This window comes from Bos indicus, chromosome 13 (assembly GCF_029378745.1).
Source record: "Bos indicus isolate NIAB-ARS_2022 breed Sahiwal x Tharparkar chromosome 13, NIAB-ARS_B.indTharparkar_mat_pri_1.0, whole genome shotgun sequence".
NCBI lineage: Eukaryota > Metazoa > Chordata > Mammalia > Artiodactyla > Bovidae > Bos > Bos indicus.
In genome coordinates this window covers 7107122-7125291 of record NC_091772.1, presented here as the reverse complement: position 1 = coordinate 7125291, position 18170 = coordinate 7107122, and the positions used below count along the sequence as shown (strand labels likewise).

The 18170-nt window shown below is 40.5% G+C and overlaps 1 protein-coding gene across 8 annotated transcripts in view; it reads left to right on the top strand.

Annotated features, from left to right (window-relative positions):
- Nucleotides 1-695: 695 nt before the first annotated feature.
- The window catches only part of TASP1 (taspase 1), a 318545-nt gene continuing 301070 nt past the window's right edge, over nucleotides 696-18170 (top strand). For 2 of the 8 annotated variants that reach the window (XM_070800705.1, XM_070800706.1), the window contains exons 1-3: nucleotides 697-788; nucleotides 13250-13468; nucleotides 16488-16555. In XM_070800705.1, coding sequence (XP_070656806.1) covers nucleotides 13324-13468; nucleotides 16488-16555 — 213 coding nt within the window. In that variant the 5' untranslated portion in view covers nucleotides 697-788; nucleotides 13250-13323. Of the gene's footprint in view, nucleotides 789-863; nucleotides 7988-8264; nucleotides 8341-8956; nucleotides 9683-13249; nucleotides 13469-16487; nucleotides 16556-18170 lie in introns of those variants that run through there. The other 6 variants (XM_070800704.1, XM_070800703.1, XM_070800707.1 and 3 more) reach the window with 6 other exon arrangements.

Genomic DNA, 18170 nt, shown 5'->3' with positions numbered 1-18170 from the left:
GGGGGACAAAAAGTCCTCCATGCCCAGGAGCCCCGCAGGGCCCTGTTACGCCTGTAGAAAACCCAAAGTTTCTGACTGAGGAAGTCTGAGGTGTGGCTCAAGAATCCATATTTTTGGTAAGATTCCATGTGATGCTGAAGCTGCTCATGTGAGGGCCACACTTTGAAAACTATTAAGTACAGAATAGGTTTAATGGTGGTTACATGGTAGATGATTCATGTTAATAGTTACAAGAAACATGAAAGAGATTACATGTTACTATCAATAGGTCTTGGTTTTAGATGCTAGATGGTAAAAGAAAGGCCACTCCCACTTTCATCCTCCCCTGAGCAAGGCTAGCCCCTGTCTCCCACGTGTAATTCAGGCAGAACTCTAGATATCCCTACGGTGTAGTGGGGAGGGGAGGGCTGCAAGGATTGGATGAAATTAAACTTGTCAGTGACACCTCAGTAAGTGGCGACTGGTTTAATTTGACATCACGTTGCTAGGATACCGACCACTCTGATCAGAAGATCACAGCCTTCCGGCCCATTAAGGGGCTGGGAGAGACAGGCGAGGGCGCTTGCGCAGCTCAAAAGGCGGCTCCAGGTGGGGTCTTCCCGGCACCTCTGCGGCCAGGTGAGCCGCGCCAGAATAAGGGGCGGGGCAGAGCCGCCTGTGGGCGGCTGCTTCCGGACACGTGGCTGCGCTCGGACCCAATGGGGGAGCTTGACGTCACCCCCGCTTCCTCACCCTGGCAACGGGCGGGTGGCTACTTCCGGTGCTCTGAGGGCTCTGGGCTGATGCGGGTGAGTGTCCCTCCTCACGCTGTCCGCGCGGCTGCGGCCGCCGCGCGCTCTCTCTTCCCCGGCGCCGCGCGCTCCCCAGGACGTGCTCTCTGGGCCGGGGGCGGGCGGCGCGCAGGATGCTCCTCGCCGGGGGCGGTGCCGGAGGACGGGACCCGAGGCGTGCCTCGTCTCCGAGCCCTGGTCGCGCGTGGGGCCCGTCCCGGCGCCCTCTCCCAGCGGCTGCGGCCCGGCGGTCTCCTCCCCTCTGCGGGGAAGGGGCCGGCTGTTTTTGGGGAGGGGGTCTTGGCAGTCCCTCACGCTCGGTGCGGTCTCGGGCTGCGGTTTCTCCGAGTTCCAGGTTCCGGGAGAGCCGGGAGTGTGCGCCCCGGTCGTGTGTAGCCGGTCGGGGCGGAGCAGCCCCGTAGTGTGTTAGAGCCCTGGTTAGAGCCCCGCGGGAAGTTAGCGTTTACTGCTTAGCTGGAGAAGGGAGAGGAAAGGACCTAGAGGATGGAGCAGGAGTAACCTGAGAGGAGGGTGGGGAACAGGAATTGGAGGTGCCTTGGAAATAGAGGGCATCGTGTTTCCGGGAGGAGGGAGATCAGCTTCATTCGCCTCTGGAGGGGAGGGAAGGGGAATGCAAAGTATTTTTGGGGACCGTGTGACTGGGATCACTGTACAAGAAACTAAGGAATTTTTATACACTTGGGAGTTTAATAATTTGCTTTTGTGTTTGAATAAAGCTCGCCTCTCCCCACCCCCCCCCCCCCCCGCACTTATAAAAAAGCAGTGCATGCTTATTAACGAATATTTGGAAAATGCAGAAATATTTAAGAAGAGATCATCTGTGATTCCACCAGCCCAGCATTTTGATCTTTCTACGTTTTAAAAAGTTGCATATACTTAACCTACATAAGATTGTGAAAGTGAAAGTCGCTCAGTCCTGTCTGACTCTTTGCAACCCCATGGACTCTACAGTCCATGGAATTCTCCAGGCCAGAATACTGGAGTGGGTAGCCTTTCCCTTCTCCAGGGGATCTTCCCAACCCAGGATCGAACCCAGGTCTCCCACATTGCAGGTGGATTCTTTACCAGCTGAGCCACAGGGGAAGCCCACTTAGGATTATAGTGTATATAAAATACGATTTTCGCTAAGAAGCATATGTTTTGTACATTGCGTCTGTTGCATGAATTTTTTGAGATATTATAAAATTCCACCCTTTTAAATTTAAATTTCAGTGGCTTTTAGTATATTCACAAAGTTGTGCACCCATTATCAGTATCTAATTCCATGACGTTTTCATCACCTCCAAAAAAACTCTGTACACATTACAGTTGCTTCTCATTAGATCTCCTTTCCCCTTGTTCCCCCATCTTTTGGCAACCAGGAGTCTACTTTGTGTCTATGGATTTTCCTATTCTGGACATTTCATGTAAATGGAATCATACAATATGGGGCTTTTTGTTGTCTTGCCTTCTTTCACTCAGCATAGTGTTTTCAAGGTACATCCACTTGTATTATGTATTAGGACTTAGCCTTCTTTTTATGGTCGAATAATATTCATTATATAAATATGCCACATTTTGTTTATCCATCATCAGTTGATGAACATTTGGATTGTTTCCAGTTCTTGACTGTTATGAATAATTCTGCTATAAACATCCAGGTACAAGTTTTTGTGTGAACGCGTGTCTTCAGTTTTCTTAGCTGTATACCTAGGAATGAAATTGCTGGGTCATGTGGGAACTGTTTATCTTTTTGAGAACTGCCAGGTGTCTTCCAGGGTGGCCTGCACAAGCGGGATATAAGGGTTCTGATTTCTGCTTATCCTTGCTGGTATTTATTCTGTCTTTTTGATTATAGCCTTCTGTTGGTTGGGAAATGGCATCTTGTAGTTTTGATTTGCATACCCTTGATGTCTGATAATGTCGAGTATCTTTTCTTTGTGCTTACTGGTCTTTTATATGTCTTTGGAGAAATGTCCATTCAATTCCTTTGCCCATTTTTAAATTGAATTAAAAATTTTTTTAAAGAAAATTTTAAGTTGTATGAGTTCTGTATATAGTCTGGACACAAGTCCCCTTTCAGATTTGCAATATTTCTTCCATTCCATCCCCCCACCCCCTGCCATTTTGTGGAGTATCTTTTCACTTCCTTGAATGGTGTTCCTTGAAGTGCAAAAGTTAAAAATTTTGGTGCAGTCCCGTTTATCTGTGGGTTTTGTTGTTGTTTGTGCTTTTGGTGTTATGTGTAAAATCATTGCCAAATCCAAGTTCATGAAGGTTTACTCTTTTTTTTTCTGTAAGTTTTATGTAGTTTTAGCTCTTACATTTAGGTCTTGATCTATGTAGAGTTAATTTTTGTATATGGTGTGAGGTAGGAGTCCAATTTTATTCTTGTGCATGTGACTCTCCAGTTTTCCCAGCACCGTTTGTTGAGAAGACTGTCTTTTCCCCATTGAATGACCTTTGGCACCTTTAAAAAAAAAACAAAACAAACAGTTGACCATAAATACATAGATTGTCTAAGTTAGGTATTTAAGTCACTCCGAGATTTTTGTTTTTCTAAATTATCCTATGTTAAACACAGCTTAAAAGGCATAAAGCTTTTTCTATATTTAAAATTATTTTGGTAGAAAGTGTCCTCAGAAGTGGAATTACTGGGTTAAAGATGAAATAAGTATGTTTTGGAGCTTATTTAATGAGGAATTAAAGCTTCAGTCTCATAATAAGAGCAACAAATCACTTCATCAGCTGCTATAGCTTAAGGGCTGGATTTCTCTAAAAGCCTTTGCTGTAAGATGAATGGATTCCATGACTTCCTTCCTCCTTCAACTGCTTCTAAAAGGCTCAGTAAACCTAGAGTGAAAACCTTCAACACCAGAGGCAAACACGACATGTGGAAGTCTTCTAAATGGCTGAAAAAAAAAGAAATAGTGTCATCATATGCTGTAGGAATATGAAACAATATTTGAGAGAAATGGAGTCAAGATTTAGACCTTAAATCAGTGCCATGAAAGTCCCTGAAGCAAAAACAGTGTTTTATTCTGAATTTCTCTTCTGGCCTTGATAATCAAGTTAACGTACATTCATCTTGTTCACAGAGACAGCGAACTTAAATCTTTTCTTTTAGTAAATCAGTTCAGTTCAGTTGCTCAGTCATGTCCGACTCTTTGCGACCCCATGAATCACAGCACGCCAGGCCTCCCTGTCCATCACCAACTCCTGGAGCCTACCCAAACCCATGTCCGTTGAGTCAGTGATGCCATCCAGCCATCTCATCCTCTGTCATCCCCTTCTCTTCCTGCCCCCAGTCCCTCCCAGCATCAGGGTCATTTCCAATGAGTAAGCTCTTCACATGAGGTGGCCAAAGTATTGAGTTGCAGCTTCAGCATCATTCCTTCCAATGAACACCCAGGACTGATCTTTAGGAAGGACTGGTTGGATCTCCTTGTAGTCCAAGGGACTCTCAAGAATCTTCTCCAACACCACAGTTCAAAAGCATCAATTCTTCAGTGCTCAGCTTTCTTCACAGTCCAACTCTCACATCCATACACGACCACTGGAAAAACCATAGCCTTGACTAGATGGACCTTTGTTGGCAAAGTAATGTCTCTGCTTTTTATATGTTATCTAGGTTGGTCATAATTTTCCTTCCAAGGAGTAAGCATCTTTTAATTTCATGGCTGCAATCACCATCTGCAGTGATTTTGGAGCCCCCAAAAATAAAGTCTGACACTGTTTCCACTGTTTCCCCATCTATTTCCCATGAAGTGATGGGACAAGATGCCATGATCTTAGTTTTTTGAATGTTGAGCTTTAAGCCAACATTTTCACTCTCCTCTTTCACTGTCATCAAGAGGCTCCTTAGTTCCTCTTCACTTTCTGCCATAAGGGTGGTGTCATCTGCATATCTGAGGTTATTGATATTTCTCCTGGCAATCTTGACTCCAGCTTATTCTTCCTCCAGCCCAGCGTTTCTCATGATGTACTCTGCATAGAAGTTAAATAAGCAGGGTGACAATATACAGCCTTGATGTACTCCTTTTCCTATTTGGAACCAGTCTGTTGTTCCATGTCCAGTTCTAACTGTTGCTTCCAGACCTGCATATAGGTTTCTCAAGAGGCAGGTCAGGTGGTCTGGTATTCCCATCTCTTTCAGAATTTTCCACAGTTGATTGTGATCCACACAGTCAAAGGCTTTGACATAGTCAATAAAGCAGAAATAGATGTTTTCTGGAACTCTCTTGCTTTTTGATGATCCAGTGGATGTTGGCAATTTGATCTCTGGTTCCTCTGCCTTTTCTAAAACCAGCTTGAACATCTGGAAGTTCAGGGTTCACGTATTGCTGAAGCCTAGCTTGGAGAATTTTAAGCATTACTTTACTAGCGTGTAAGATGAGTACAGTATAGTTCAGTTCAGTTCAGTTGCTGAGTCGTGTCCGAGTCTTTGCGACCCCATGAATCGCAGCACGCCAGGCCTCCCTGTCCATTAGCAACTCCTGGAGTTCACTCAAACTCATGTCCATCGAGTCGGTGATGCCATCCAGCCATCTCATCCTCTGTCGTCCTCTTCTCTTCCTGCCCCCAGTCCCTCCCAGTATCAGAGTCTTTTCCAATGAGTCAACTCTTCGCGTGAGGTGGCCAAAGTATTGGAGTTTCAGCTTTAGCATCAGTCTTTCCAAAGAACACCCAGGACTGATCTCCTTTAGAATGGACTGGTTGGATCTCCTTGCAGTCCAGGGGACTCTCAAGAGGCTTCTCCAACACCACAGTTCAAAAGCATCAATTGTTCAGTGCTCAGCTTTCTTCACAGTCCAACTCTCACATCCATACATGACCACTGAAAAGACCATCGCCTTGACTAGACAGACCTTTGTTGGCAAAGTAATGTCTCTGCTTTTGAATATGCTAATTAGGTTGGTGAGATGAGTGCAATTGTGTGGTAGTTTGAGCATTCTTTGGCATTGCCTTTCTTTGGGATTGGAATGAAAACTGACCTTTTCCAGTCCTGTGGCCACTGATGAGTTTTCCAAATTTGCTGGCATATTGCGTGCAGCACTTTCACAGCATCATCTTTCAGGATTTAAAATAGCTCAACTGGAATTCCATCACCTCCACTAGCTTTGTTCCTAGTGATGCTTCCTAAGGCCCACTTGACTTCACATTCCAGGATGTCTGGCTCTAGGTGAGTGATTACACCATCGTGATTATCTGGGCCGTGAAGATCTTTTTTGTACAGTTCTTCTGTGTATTCTTGCCACCTCTTCTTAATATCTTCTGCTTCTGCTAGGTCCATACCATTTCTGTCCTTTATCGAGCCCATCTTTGCATGAAATGTTCCCTTGGTATCTCTAATTTTCTTGAAGAGATCTCTAGTCTTTCCCATTCTGTTTTCCTCTATTTCTTTGCATTGATCGCTGAGGAAGGCTTTCTTATCTCTCCTTGCTATTCTTTGGAACTCTGCATTCAGATGGGTGTATCTTTCCTTTTCTCCTTTGCTTTTCGCTTCTCTTCTTTTCTCAGCTATTTGTAAGGCCTCCCCAGACAGCCATTTTGCTTTTTTGCATTTCTTTTCCATGGGGATGGTCTTGATCCCTGTCTCCTGTACAATGTCACGAACCTCATTCCATAGTTCATCAGGCACTCTTTCTATCAGATCTAGTCCCTTAAATCTATGTCTCACTTCCACTTTATAATCTTAAGTGATTTTATTTAGGTCATACCTGAATGGTCAAATGGTTTTCCCTACTTTCTTCAATTTAAGTCTGAATTTGGCAATAAGAGTTCATGATCTGAGCCACAGACAGCTCCTGGTCTTGTTTTTGCAGACTGTATAGAGCTTCTTCTTTGGCTGCAAAGAATATAATCAGTCTGACTTCGGTGTTGACCATCTGGTGATGTCCATGTGTTGAGTCTTCTCTTGTGTTGTTGGAAGAGGGTGTTTGCTATGACCAGTGCATTCTCTTGGCAAACCTCTATTAGCCTTTGCCCTGCTTCATTCCATACTCCAAGGCCAAATTTGCTCGTTACTCCAGGTGTTTCTTGACTCCTACTTTTGCATTCCAGTCCCCAATAATGAAAAGGACATGTTTTTTGGGTGTTAGCTCTAAAAGGTCTTGTAGGTCTTCATAGAACTGTTCAACTTCAGCTTCTTCAGCATTACTGGTACCCAGTTTAAAAAAAAAAAATCAAATATAAAAAGTTATTAGATAGAGAAAAATCAAGTTTCCCTTTCATCCTTGCCCCTCCCTCTTCTCTAGTCTCCCAGTACTCTTAGAGGGATTTGCGAGACTATTATTTGTGTCTGTGTTGGCTAGTTCATATATGAAGTATCTCTGGAGAGGGTATATACAACATCATACATTTTAAGGCTCTTGATGCTTTCTGACACATTCCATTTCAAACTGGTTACATCAGTTTTTGATGGCAGTACAGTGCTAGTTAGTTTTTTTATCTTTTTCTGTATTTCTTTGAATATTCTTTCTTTAATATTGGCTATCCAGTTTATATTTCCTCTTTTATGTATTGCCTGCTCATGTCTTTTGGCATGCTATTTGTCTTAATTGGCATTGTCCTTTATGAGATTTACTTTGGCAGCCTTTTGTAGATGATTGTTTTACGACAGCATGGATTTGGGGAGAAAAGTTAATATGCTTTCTGTAACACGCTAAGAGGTATGTGAGCTGAGCAAAGGTCAAGGCAGTAGGAAAAAGGAAGTTAAATGCTTGAGAAGAAATCTATAGGATTTGGAAACTGGGCAGAGTCCAAGATGCCAATAAGGTGAGTTAGGAAAGGATTGGGCTATTAAAAGTAAGGTGTAATGTAGAAAGAATTAGATTTCTGGGGAAAGGTGAATTTGTTTTTGGTAGGCTAAGAGTTTGGAGGATCCAGGTTGAGCTCTCCAGGAGACTTATGGCTAGAGCTTAAGAGACAGAGTTAGGAATCATCTGGTTTACCAAAGGGATCGTTTTGAAAGCTTGATACTGAATGAAGTTGCTGAAGGAGGCATTTTAGACTTATGCGTTTGGACATTCTGTTTGAAAGTCAGGCAAGAAAACAAAGCTGGGAGGGGTCATCAGAGGGGCCTTGAAGAGCTAGGATAGTCAATTGGCATGCTTGCCAAGGAGAACAGGACATCTAGAGAATCAAAGGCTGCAAGCTGAAGACTATGTTCAAAGACACCATTAGGTTTGGTAACTTGGAGAAGATACATCTTACAGGTAAAGATACAATTTATTGGGAAGAAAAAAATACACCCTCCCCCTGCAACAGTTTTATTAAGATAAAATTCATTTATCATATTATTACCCATGTAAAGTGTACAATTCATTCGTAGTTATTGAGACTAAATACCATGCAACCATGACCACAGCCAATTTTAGAACATTTGTATTGCCCCTCCCCCAAAGAAATCCTGCCCCCATTAGCAGTCACTCCTGAATTCTCCTCTGTCCTTCCAGCCCAAGGCAACCACTAATCTACCTTCTATCTTTTTAGATATGCCTACTCTGGACATTTCATATAAATGGAAACATACGTGGCCTTTTGTGTCTTACTTCTTTCCTTGTGAAATGTATGTGGCCGGTTTTGTCTGACTTCTTTCATTGTTTTCATGGTTCATTCATGCCATAGTGTGTATCAACCCTCCGTTCCTTTTTATGGCTCTATAATGTTCCATTGTCTAAATATACCACATTTTGTTTAACCAAGGTCTGCTTATGGACATTTGAGTTGTTCCCACTTTCTGACTGTTATGGATAGTTCTGCTATAAACATCCATGTACAAGTTTTTGTGTGGATGTGTTTTCAGTTCTAATGAATGTATACCTAGGAGTGGGATTGCTGGGTCATGTGGCAACTCTGGGCTTCCCAATGGTGCTGGTGGTAAGGAACTTGCCTTCCAACGCAGGAGACATAAGAGATAGAGGTTCAGTCCCTGGGTCAGGAAGATCCCCTGGAGGAGGTCATGGCAGACCACTCCAGTGTTCTTGCTTGGAGAATCCCCTGGACAGAGGATCCTGGTGGGCTACAGTCCATGGGATCACAAGGAGTCAGACACTACTGAAGCAACTTAACACACACACACACACACAGTAACTTTATGTTTACTTTTCAAGCTGCTGTTGCAGAGGATGGACACATTGCCAGTGTTTTTTATTTTTTACTTATTTTAATATAAATTTATTTATTTTAATTGGAGGCTAGTTACAATATTGTATTGGTTTTGCCATACATCAACATGAATCTGCCACGGTGTACATGTGTTCCCCATCCTGAACCCCCCTCCTACCTCCCTCCCTATACCATCCCTCTGGGTCATCCCAGTGCACCAGCCCTGAGCACCCTGTATCATGCATCGAACCTGGATTGGCGATTCATTTCACATATGATGCCAGTGTTTTTTAGATATAATAAAATGAATTTTAGTACCATCACCGATAGGAAGTTGCAGAATGTCCATATTCAGACTTATCATTCAGGAACATAGGCATTATAAAAATGATGCATAAAATTGTTTTCTGTTGTGTAAAGCTATAACATGCTTATGCATCTTTGATTGGAAACTTTTTGTGTTGACTGTTATCTCAAAGACTTAGCTGAAGTGTTAAACATTTTCTTTATGGATCAATGTATTGGTGTGAACATGATTCATCCATTTCAAATAATTATTTGTAATAATGACTACAAATGTGATAAAAATATCACAGGGATATCTGATGTCAATCTACATGATTTATTTTTTACTCCTTAGTTTCAACTGTAGAGATCAAATAACAGTTTTATTTTTTTTAAATTTAGGGTTATCTGTGGTTTATGTGGCCCTAGAAGTTCAAGATCCAAAAAAACAAAACCAAAATACTGACCTCTCAGCCAGTATTGTTGACGGGCCGTGTTTTTGTCTGTTCCTTCTCTAGGTGGGTTGAGTGTTGAGAACCTTCAGAATATGACATTTCTCCTCTTACTAAAGTGGGATCTCACTGGCTTGCCCTATTTTGAGACCTGAACTTGGCTAGTTATCTTGTGTTCTCATAAAGAAAGAAATGAATGAAAACATTTTTTGTTTTTAAGTAATACATTCAGATTGTTCAAAATCAAAAGATGCACAATGGTGAATAGTGGAATTTGCATTTCACCTTTGTCCACCAGTCACCCAGGTCTTTTGGTAACTACTATTGTGCTAATTTTTGATGTATTCTTCCAGATTGCACTTTGTGTATATATTTAGTTGTATTTTTTTTTCTTGTCTCCCTCAAAATATGGTACTGCATACGTTTCTGTACCATGCCTTTTTTGCTTACCAAAATATTTTCAACATTGGTTGTTTCATATTTGTGTATCAATAAAGTTCTCATTTTTTCTAAGAGCTGCTTTTATTTTTAACTACTTTTTTATCAAGACATACTGTTGGTCTATATCTTTACCATTACAGACTATCCTTCAGTGTATGTTTGTAATTTTGGTTGATTTTACCAAATTGACCTTGTTGTTGTATTCTGTGCTACTCCTTGCAACATGTGAGAATGACTCTTTAACTTGGCCAGTCCAGCTGATACGTGAGTGTAGTTTTATTTTGCCTTTTTCTTTTGAGTGAGGTTTAGCATCTTTTGATCTGTTTAAGTTGTTATATAGTTCTTCTGTGAACTGGGATTTGCTCACTTGCCCCCTTCTGCCTTTTGTGTCTTTTTTGGGACATTTGCTGGAGTTCTGTTATGAATGTCAGACTTTTAATGGGTTCTGAGTTAAACAAAAACTGGTGTTGGAGTAGAAATTGCTTCATTTCTAATTGAATTAAAAATATTCCAGTAACCATTGGAAGTTGGAGGCCAGAGTTGTACATTGGCTAGCCTGTCTACTTGAGTTCCTTTCCCAGTGCTGCAGAACTTTGGGGCCAGCAGTTTTGGAGGAGTTTAGAGAGATGACATGGTTTGTTAAATAAATAAATTTCAACTAGTCTCTGAGAGATGGTAGATTGCTCAAGAAACAGCATATTTATTCATCTTCCACATTTAATTTTTTTCAGACAAGCTTGAGAAGCAAGCAAATCTCTCACATATATTAAAAATGCCTATTACATCAAACGTTATTTGTTATAATATGTAGATGTTCTAATTTGTTATTCATGAAAAAAAATGCATCTGATGACAGTGAGTCAGAGAAGGTTTTATAACTCATACTGCTTGGATGTGTTTTCATTTGAACTGAAGCTTTGAATTTTCCGAAGCCTGAGTTTTCACACAGCTGTTTGTGGGTCTAGTGGGCCCAAGCTCATTTCATGACTTGGTCAGGCATCATGGCCTATATAGACTGGAAGATAAACTGCTAATCATTTAAACTGACTTTGTCAACTGACACAGAAATAAATAGTAACCTATCTCAGAGAAATAACCGAAGTCAAGTAAAGGTAATTGAGGCAGACCCTTGTGAAGCAGTTGGAAGAAAATCCATCCTCAGAGAGATACTTATCACTACAAAACAAAAGCAGGCATTATAACTTACTGTTATTTAATAAACTTCAGTACTCTTTTATAATAAAAATTTATGATATATGTAAACATTTTAATACAACAGCAAATTATATATATATGATTTTAAATTATTTGTCCTTTAAAATAAGTGATACATAATAATAATTAAATGGATTCTTTTTAACCAGGAATTAAAGGAAGTTAAAATACAATATTGGGCTTCTCAGGTGGTGTTAGTGGTATGGAACCTGCCTGCCAATACAGGAGACATAACAGATGTGGGTTCAGTCCCTGGGTTGGGAAGATCCCCTGGAGGAGGGCATGGCAGCCCACTCCAGTATTCTTGCCTGGAGAATCCCATGGACAGAGGAGCCTGGCAGGCTACAGTCCATGGGCTTGCAAAGAGTCCCACATGACTGAGGTGACTTACCATGCATGCATGCACACACAGAGTGCTTCCAGACCATCTCCTGTGTGAAGTACCAACTTAAAATTTTTTCAATCCATTGTTGACCATTACTTTCATAAAATGCGAAAACAAAACAGAATACCACAAAAATCTCAAAAGAAAACTGTGAAAGATAAAAGTAAAAGCTCATGTTTTTATCTGATGTAGCAGATAAAATTATTTCAAAAGTATACCACTGGAAGATGTAAGTTTTAGAGTGAATTAATGTGCCTTTTGTACTTTGAGTCTTTTCCTTGTGAATCTCCAGTTTTTATAGATGGTTTTAATTCTGTTTTATTAAATAGATTATAAAAATACATAATTATAAACAAAACTTGGGGAAATAGAAAAGAATTACAAACACTGTCATTGTTTATTGAAAACGTGGATGTAAGACAGTTGGTATATGAATAAAAAATAATCTCTTGCAGACTGGTCACCAGCACTAGTTTGTGGGCCACACTTTGCGTGACACTATTCTTTTAAACTGGTTGGCTGTCACTCTTAAAGCCTTGTGTCCCTCCCCGTTCCTCAATTTAGACTAAGGTACAGATTTTTACCTTAGAGTGTGAATCTAGATGTTTAAGTAGTTTCAATCACGTGACTTTGGGATTGTTTTTGTTTTTCTTCAAATCTCTGTTGATTTTTCAAATGATCCATTTTTCCCCAGTCTGAAGTGTGTTTTACCGTCATTATTGTTATTAAGTCAAGATTGTGAGAAGCTTGTGAACTTGTGAGAAAAATTAGAAGCTTTGTGGCATATGTTGCTTGTAATTTGTTTTATTGTTTATCTTTTGAGAACCTCAGAAATAATGCCTTTATGAAAATGAATAAGTATTTGTACAAGTATTATTTTAATTTTGTGCTTTAGTCTTATAAATTTGTTAGTGTTTGTTTTACATTGAACTCTGAAGCATTAAACTGTTTTTCATAGAAAGGTCTCTATAGGCAGAAGTAAATCTGTATGTTGGTTCATTTTTTTAAGCAAGCAGCAATCTTGAGCTCTTATATGTTCTCACCACACACAAAAGATTGTACTTACGTGAGGTGATTAATGTGTTAACTAACCTTGTGGCAGTCATTTTGCAGTGTATATGTGTATCAGATCCTCAGGTTGTACTGCTTGAACTTATCCACGGGTGTATGTCAATTATATCTCAATAAAGCTGGAGGAAGAAATAAGCAGCAATCTAGGCTTTAAATCACGGCTCAGTGATGTTGCCAGCACTGCTTATGGTTCTAGAATGTCCCAGAGGTTATTAGCATTTGGTTTGGAGAGAGTAGAAAGTGATATTTAAGATGAGGTTTTCTTCAATGTAGATAAAATGAAAGATAAAATATCTTTTGGACTCAACATGAAATCTTTTTACAACAGTTCTTTGTTTATATGACTTCAAGGCCTGTCAGTGTATAAAGGGATTTAAATTCTAACCTTTTTATATTCTTTGTATTACCCAGTTAAATAACTTTAAAATTAGGGGTTTTCTTGAAAGTTATCTGAGCGCAAATCTGTATACGTGTGTGTTAGTGGAAAGAAATGCATGCCGTCTTTGCCTGTTTTCCTTTAGGGTAATTCCTCTTCTGCAGTTACTTTTGGATGGAAGTATGCACTTTTCCCAATAGAAGATGGTAATCTTGGAGAATGACCATGGAGAAGGGGATGAGTTCTGGAGAAGGGCTGCCTTCCAGATCATCTCAAGTTTCGGCTGTTAAAACAACAGTGAAAGAGTTGGAAACGAAGCAGTCCCATAAAGAGAAGCGAGGGGGCTTTGTGTTGGTGCATGCAGGTAAGCTGTGAGCAGCTGAGCTGGAAGATGAGAATAATGGTTTCCTTTCCTTTGCCTTGAAGTACACCAGGAACTGAGTTTCCTATCTGGGGGAGGGACACCGCAGGAGGAGTTGGAACCACAGGTTGACTTGCACAGAGTGAAGGCCTCCCCTGAGCTCCCCGCGTGGAGGGTCTTACAGTGACGGCACCTCCTTTGTCCCCGTCACTCACCTCCTCTAGTGCTTTTACTCCATGTGCCTGTGCCTGTTAAGTCGCTTCAAGTCATGTCTGACTCTTCGCGATCCTATGGACTTACAGCCTGCCAGGCTCCTCTGTCCCTGGGGATTCTCCAGGCAAGCATAACTGGAGTGGGTTGCCATGCCATCGGCCAGGGGATCTTCGTCACCCACGGATCGAACCTGTATCTTTTCGTTTACCTGCATTGGCAAATAGATTCTGTTACCACCAGTGCCACTTCGGAAGCCCTTTACTCCATATAGTAGATATATTTAGATGTTGTTAAAACCAGACAAAGTAATTGTTTAAACTCTGGTTTGTGTTTTTAAAAATAAAGCTGTTGGAAAAAATTTTACTCACCCCATATTTGACTTTGTCTATCTTAGAGTGTAATTTATACAATCTTAAAGGTAGTTTTTGCCTTCTTAATATTATAAATGAGGAACCATAAAACCAGCGTGGTTAAGTGGCTTCAGGCACACAGCTAATCAGTAGCGCCAGGCTGAGAAACCATCAGGTGGGCCCCAGTCCCATTCTCGTGCTTTTGGCGCTCCGTCAGCCTCTGATTTCTGCTTCAGAGGACCTTGAAGACGACACAGTGAAGTTCAACCCCCGACTCCCCACCACTGATACATCAAGGGTTTCCAGGCAGTGCAGCTCTGCCCCGGTCTTTTTTTTTTTCCTCTCCCTTTTTCTTTGATGTGGGGTGAGTGGCATTGTTTCTTTTTTGTCAGACTGGCATTCTGTCTGATCATTAACCTTTGGCTATAGCTAAACTGAACAGACAAGTTGGGAAGTCTTACAGAATCGAATCCAGGAAAATCAAACAGTGAACAAACAAAAGGTTCAGTCTTCTTTTCTTTCAAATGATTTTTCAAAGAAATGAGGTAAATTTATAGAAACAACTGAAATTCCCAGGCCAGTGTTCCTTCTACTGCATCATGCTGGTGGTGCATCTTTCACAGGACCCAGTGAGTTATTTTATTCATGACGAGTGTTTGAAAAATGTGCAAGAAAGCCCTAAGATATGTAAGCAGTAACAACACGGAACATTTGATGATTTGGAAAGGGTTGCCTTCTGTGGCAGTCATTGCAGACTCCCTCCTGTGTCAGACACATACCTGATGGCAGTGACTCTTACAGCTGGTGCTGGGACCAGCTATAATAGGAGGAAGTCTGGGTTATGGCAGGAAATTGTGTGGATTAAGGATGACTTTCCCCTTCTAAATTCTTAGAAGGTCAAATAGAACGATTGATTATGCAGCATTATATACCTTCCACATTTAAGGGACAAAATTTCAATTCCAGTGTAGAGATTTTAAAACTTTTGCTTTTTTTTTTTCATATTAAAGGAGACTTGCCCAAATTTTAGTCATTTGAATAGTAGATTCTTGCTTTTTCCCTAGATCTGTATACTACCTATACTTTTCATGTTTGTGCTCATCGCTCACTTTTGTCTCTTTGTGACCCTGTGAACTGTAGCCCACCAGGCTCCTCTGTCCATGGAATTTTCCAGGCAAGAATGCTGGAGCGGGTTGCCATTTCCTCCTCCAGCGGATCTTCCCAACCCAGGGATTGAACCCGTGTCTCTTGTGTCTCTTGCATTGGTGGGCAGATTCTTTACCACTGAGCCGTCAGGGAAGTTCATTACTGCTGCTATCCACACACTAAAGTTATCTATTTGGCTGCAGTATCCCATGTGGGAAATACTGCTGCAAGGTTGGGGTCTGAGATCTAAGATGGCATTTATTAGAGAACCATGAAGAGAGTCCTCATAAACATTGGCACAGGTTCTGTGAAGTTTGAGTTCTTTTGAGAAATGGGACTAGAATTTGCGTGTTTTATGGACTCTTGTTGTTTGGACTTGTTTTCTACTCCCTTGAGCCTGTTAACCATAGCTTCTTGGGCCCACTCTTTGTCTGCATTGAGGAAAGATGGGCTAAGTGTGTGTTGTAGTCTGCAGCCTCACAGGAGGAGGCCTGAAGATTAGAGATGTAGTTCTTTAACCTTCCCTGTGTTGTACTCCTCTGGGGCCCAGAAGGGGACTGGGAGTGGGGTCTGAGGGGGAGGTTCAGAGCAAGTTAAGGAACTTTGATGAAAGGCCTTTTCTTGGTTTCTTTCTAGTTTATTCTCAGATCCCTAACTAAGCAAGTATTAATCCTTTTAGGGAAATAAATTTCAGAGCCTTTCTCTTGAAGTTGCTGAGTGATTAGGATAGGCAGTGGTGAATATATCATCCCTGGTGTTTCAGACACTCTGAGCTACATTCCAGGGGTGAAAGAATGGAGAAATTAGGGTAGGAGAGGTGATATTGGTGGTGGTTGTGGATAGGATGTAACACCTGTCCATTTCAAGTTTTAAATAAAACTACCTAGTTTTCTGAAGTTACTCTTAAGAATTCTGACAAGGACTTTCCAAAGTTCAACAGGGAGGAAATTAAAGGCACTCTGCCCTTGACACTGCTTAGGTTATCAACTCCCTCTAAAAAAACTCTTAACTTTGGGGAGGTTTTCAAAAGGAGGAGAGGTCACCTTGGCGAAGCCTCTGTGGGAACATAAGCTATTTCTGGTGCCTCTGGTAGGAAAATAGCTTTTGAAAAAGGAGATAAGGCATGGTATTGAAAACGCTTATGGTGTAGAAAGATTTTTAAGATTATGTTATTAAGAGTCCATACACTTAGGATAGTAGTTTTTTTGTTACTCAGAAAGCATCAGTTTGCATGAACTATTTGTATAATGTTAGCAAGGTCTCTGATATCTTAATGATAATTAACCATTGATTTTTTTTTTTCCCCACTACAGGTGCAGGTTATCATTCTGAATCCAAAGCCAAGGAATATAAGCATGTATGCAAAAGAGCTTGTCAAAAGGTATGGAGAGAATGTATTCTGTCTGATTGAAACATTTTAGTTTTGACCATAAAGCAGCTTTACCTTGAAATTCAGAATTTTAAGGTTTGATTTATAAGACAGACTTTGGCTTGGACCACAAAATAATTTTGCTCATATTTGTGGACTCTTTTGTTTTGTTTTGTGTTTTTTATTCTCCAAATCATGTTTATATCTTTTCTTTCCTTTCCCAGATCAAAGTCCGTATTTTTGGCATTGTGGGCACATAATCATATACCTTTTAATCTTTGCAGCGGTGTTGAGCTCTATAGGAGGAGTAGGGAAAACAGCTCAAAGGCAGCCAATGTGGCTTTCTATGAAGGGAAGAAAAAAATAATAAAAAAATTAAAATAAGTGTTTTTCTTAGGGAGATTATCGTTTTCTTCTGTTTCTCATCACGTAGTTTGTGTCACAGCAAATTCATTGTCATTCTGAAGTTGAGCTTTGCCTTTGTACTCAGTTGTGCTTTTTTTTAATCTTTGGGTTTTGAGGTTTTGCTAAATTGTTGAATGCTAAATGTGGAGGCAGGAATGGACTCAGAAGAAATATTGTTTGTTTTTATTTTGATCCTGACTATATACTCTTGTAGGCAAACCTTCCATTACCTTTTATGCAAATCGAATGTTAATTGGACATTGCGTATCAAGTAAATAGGGGTCTTTCTCACTCTTTTCATTTATATTTATTACCATTTAAAGAGGATTATATTTAGTTAGAGATCCAAGGTTTTTCTTATGAATGAAATCTCATAAATGGATGAGAATATTTTGTTACAGTGATTGCATTGTCTTTTAAAAATTATAATAAAGGTAAATATTCTTTAAGCTATTTTATATTTTTAATCTTATTTTTCAAAGTGTAAAATCTTTTTGTTATCTGAAAAGAAATGGATTACCTTTATAGGAATATAGTTCTGTATATAATACATTTAGAGTGTGTAACCAGACTCCTTAATGTATACAATAAATGAACTTCTCAAAAGTTTCCTGAGGAATACAGTTCTTAGTTTCTGATCTTTGTTGACTAAGTTGGAGCTTCAATAATTCATTTAAAAATCAGTTTTTCTTCTCTTTCTTTCCTGTCTTATTTATACCTAAGAAGCAAGGTGATTTTGTGATCTTGACTGTCTATAGATTATATTACAAAATAATATTATATGTTTAATCTCAATGTAAAATACCTTATAGAATCACAAATGCTGTTGTCAAAAGTATGCTTCCATCTAAGAATTCTGAAATGTCTTTGAGACTGAGTCACTATTTTTTATAGTTGGAGTAGAGAGAGTAGCAGGGACTTCGCTGGTGGCTCAGACAGTAAAGAATCTGTCTGCAGTGTGGGAGCCCTGGGTTCGATCCCTGGGTCAGGAAGTTCCCCTGGAGAAGGGAATGGCTATCCACTCCAGTATTCTTGCCTGGAGAATCCCATGGACAGAGGAGCCTGGTGGGCTACAGTCCATGGGGTTGCAAACGGTTGGCCACAACTGAGCACCTAACACACACAGGGAGAGTAGTAATGGTGGAATAAGAAGTTATTAGCTTAGTCTAATAAAATATGAATTCAGATTTCAAAATGGCATTCATGTAATTTCTCAGGCTAT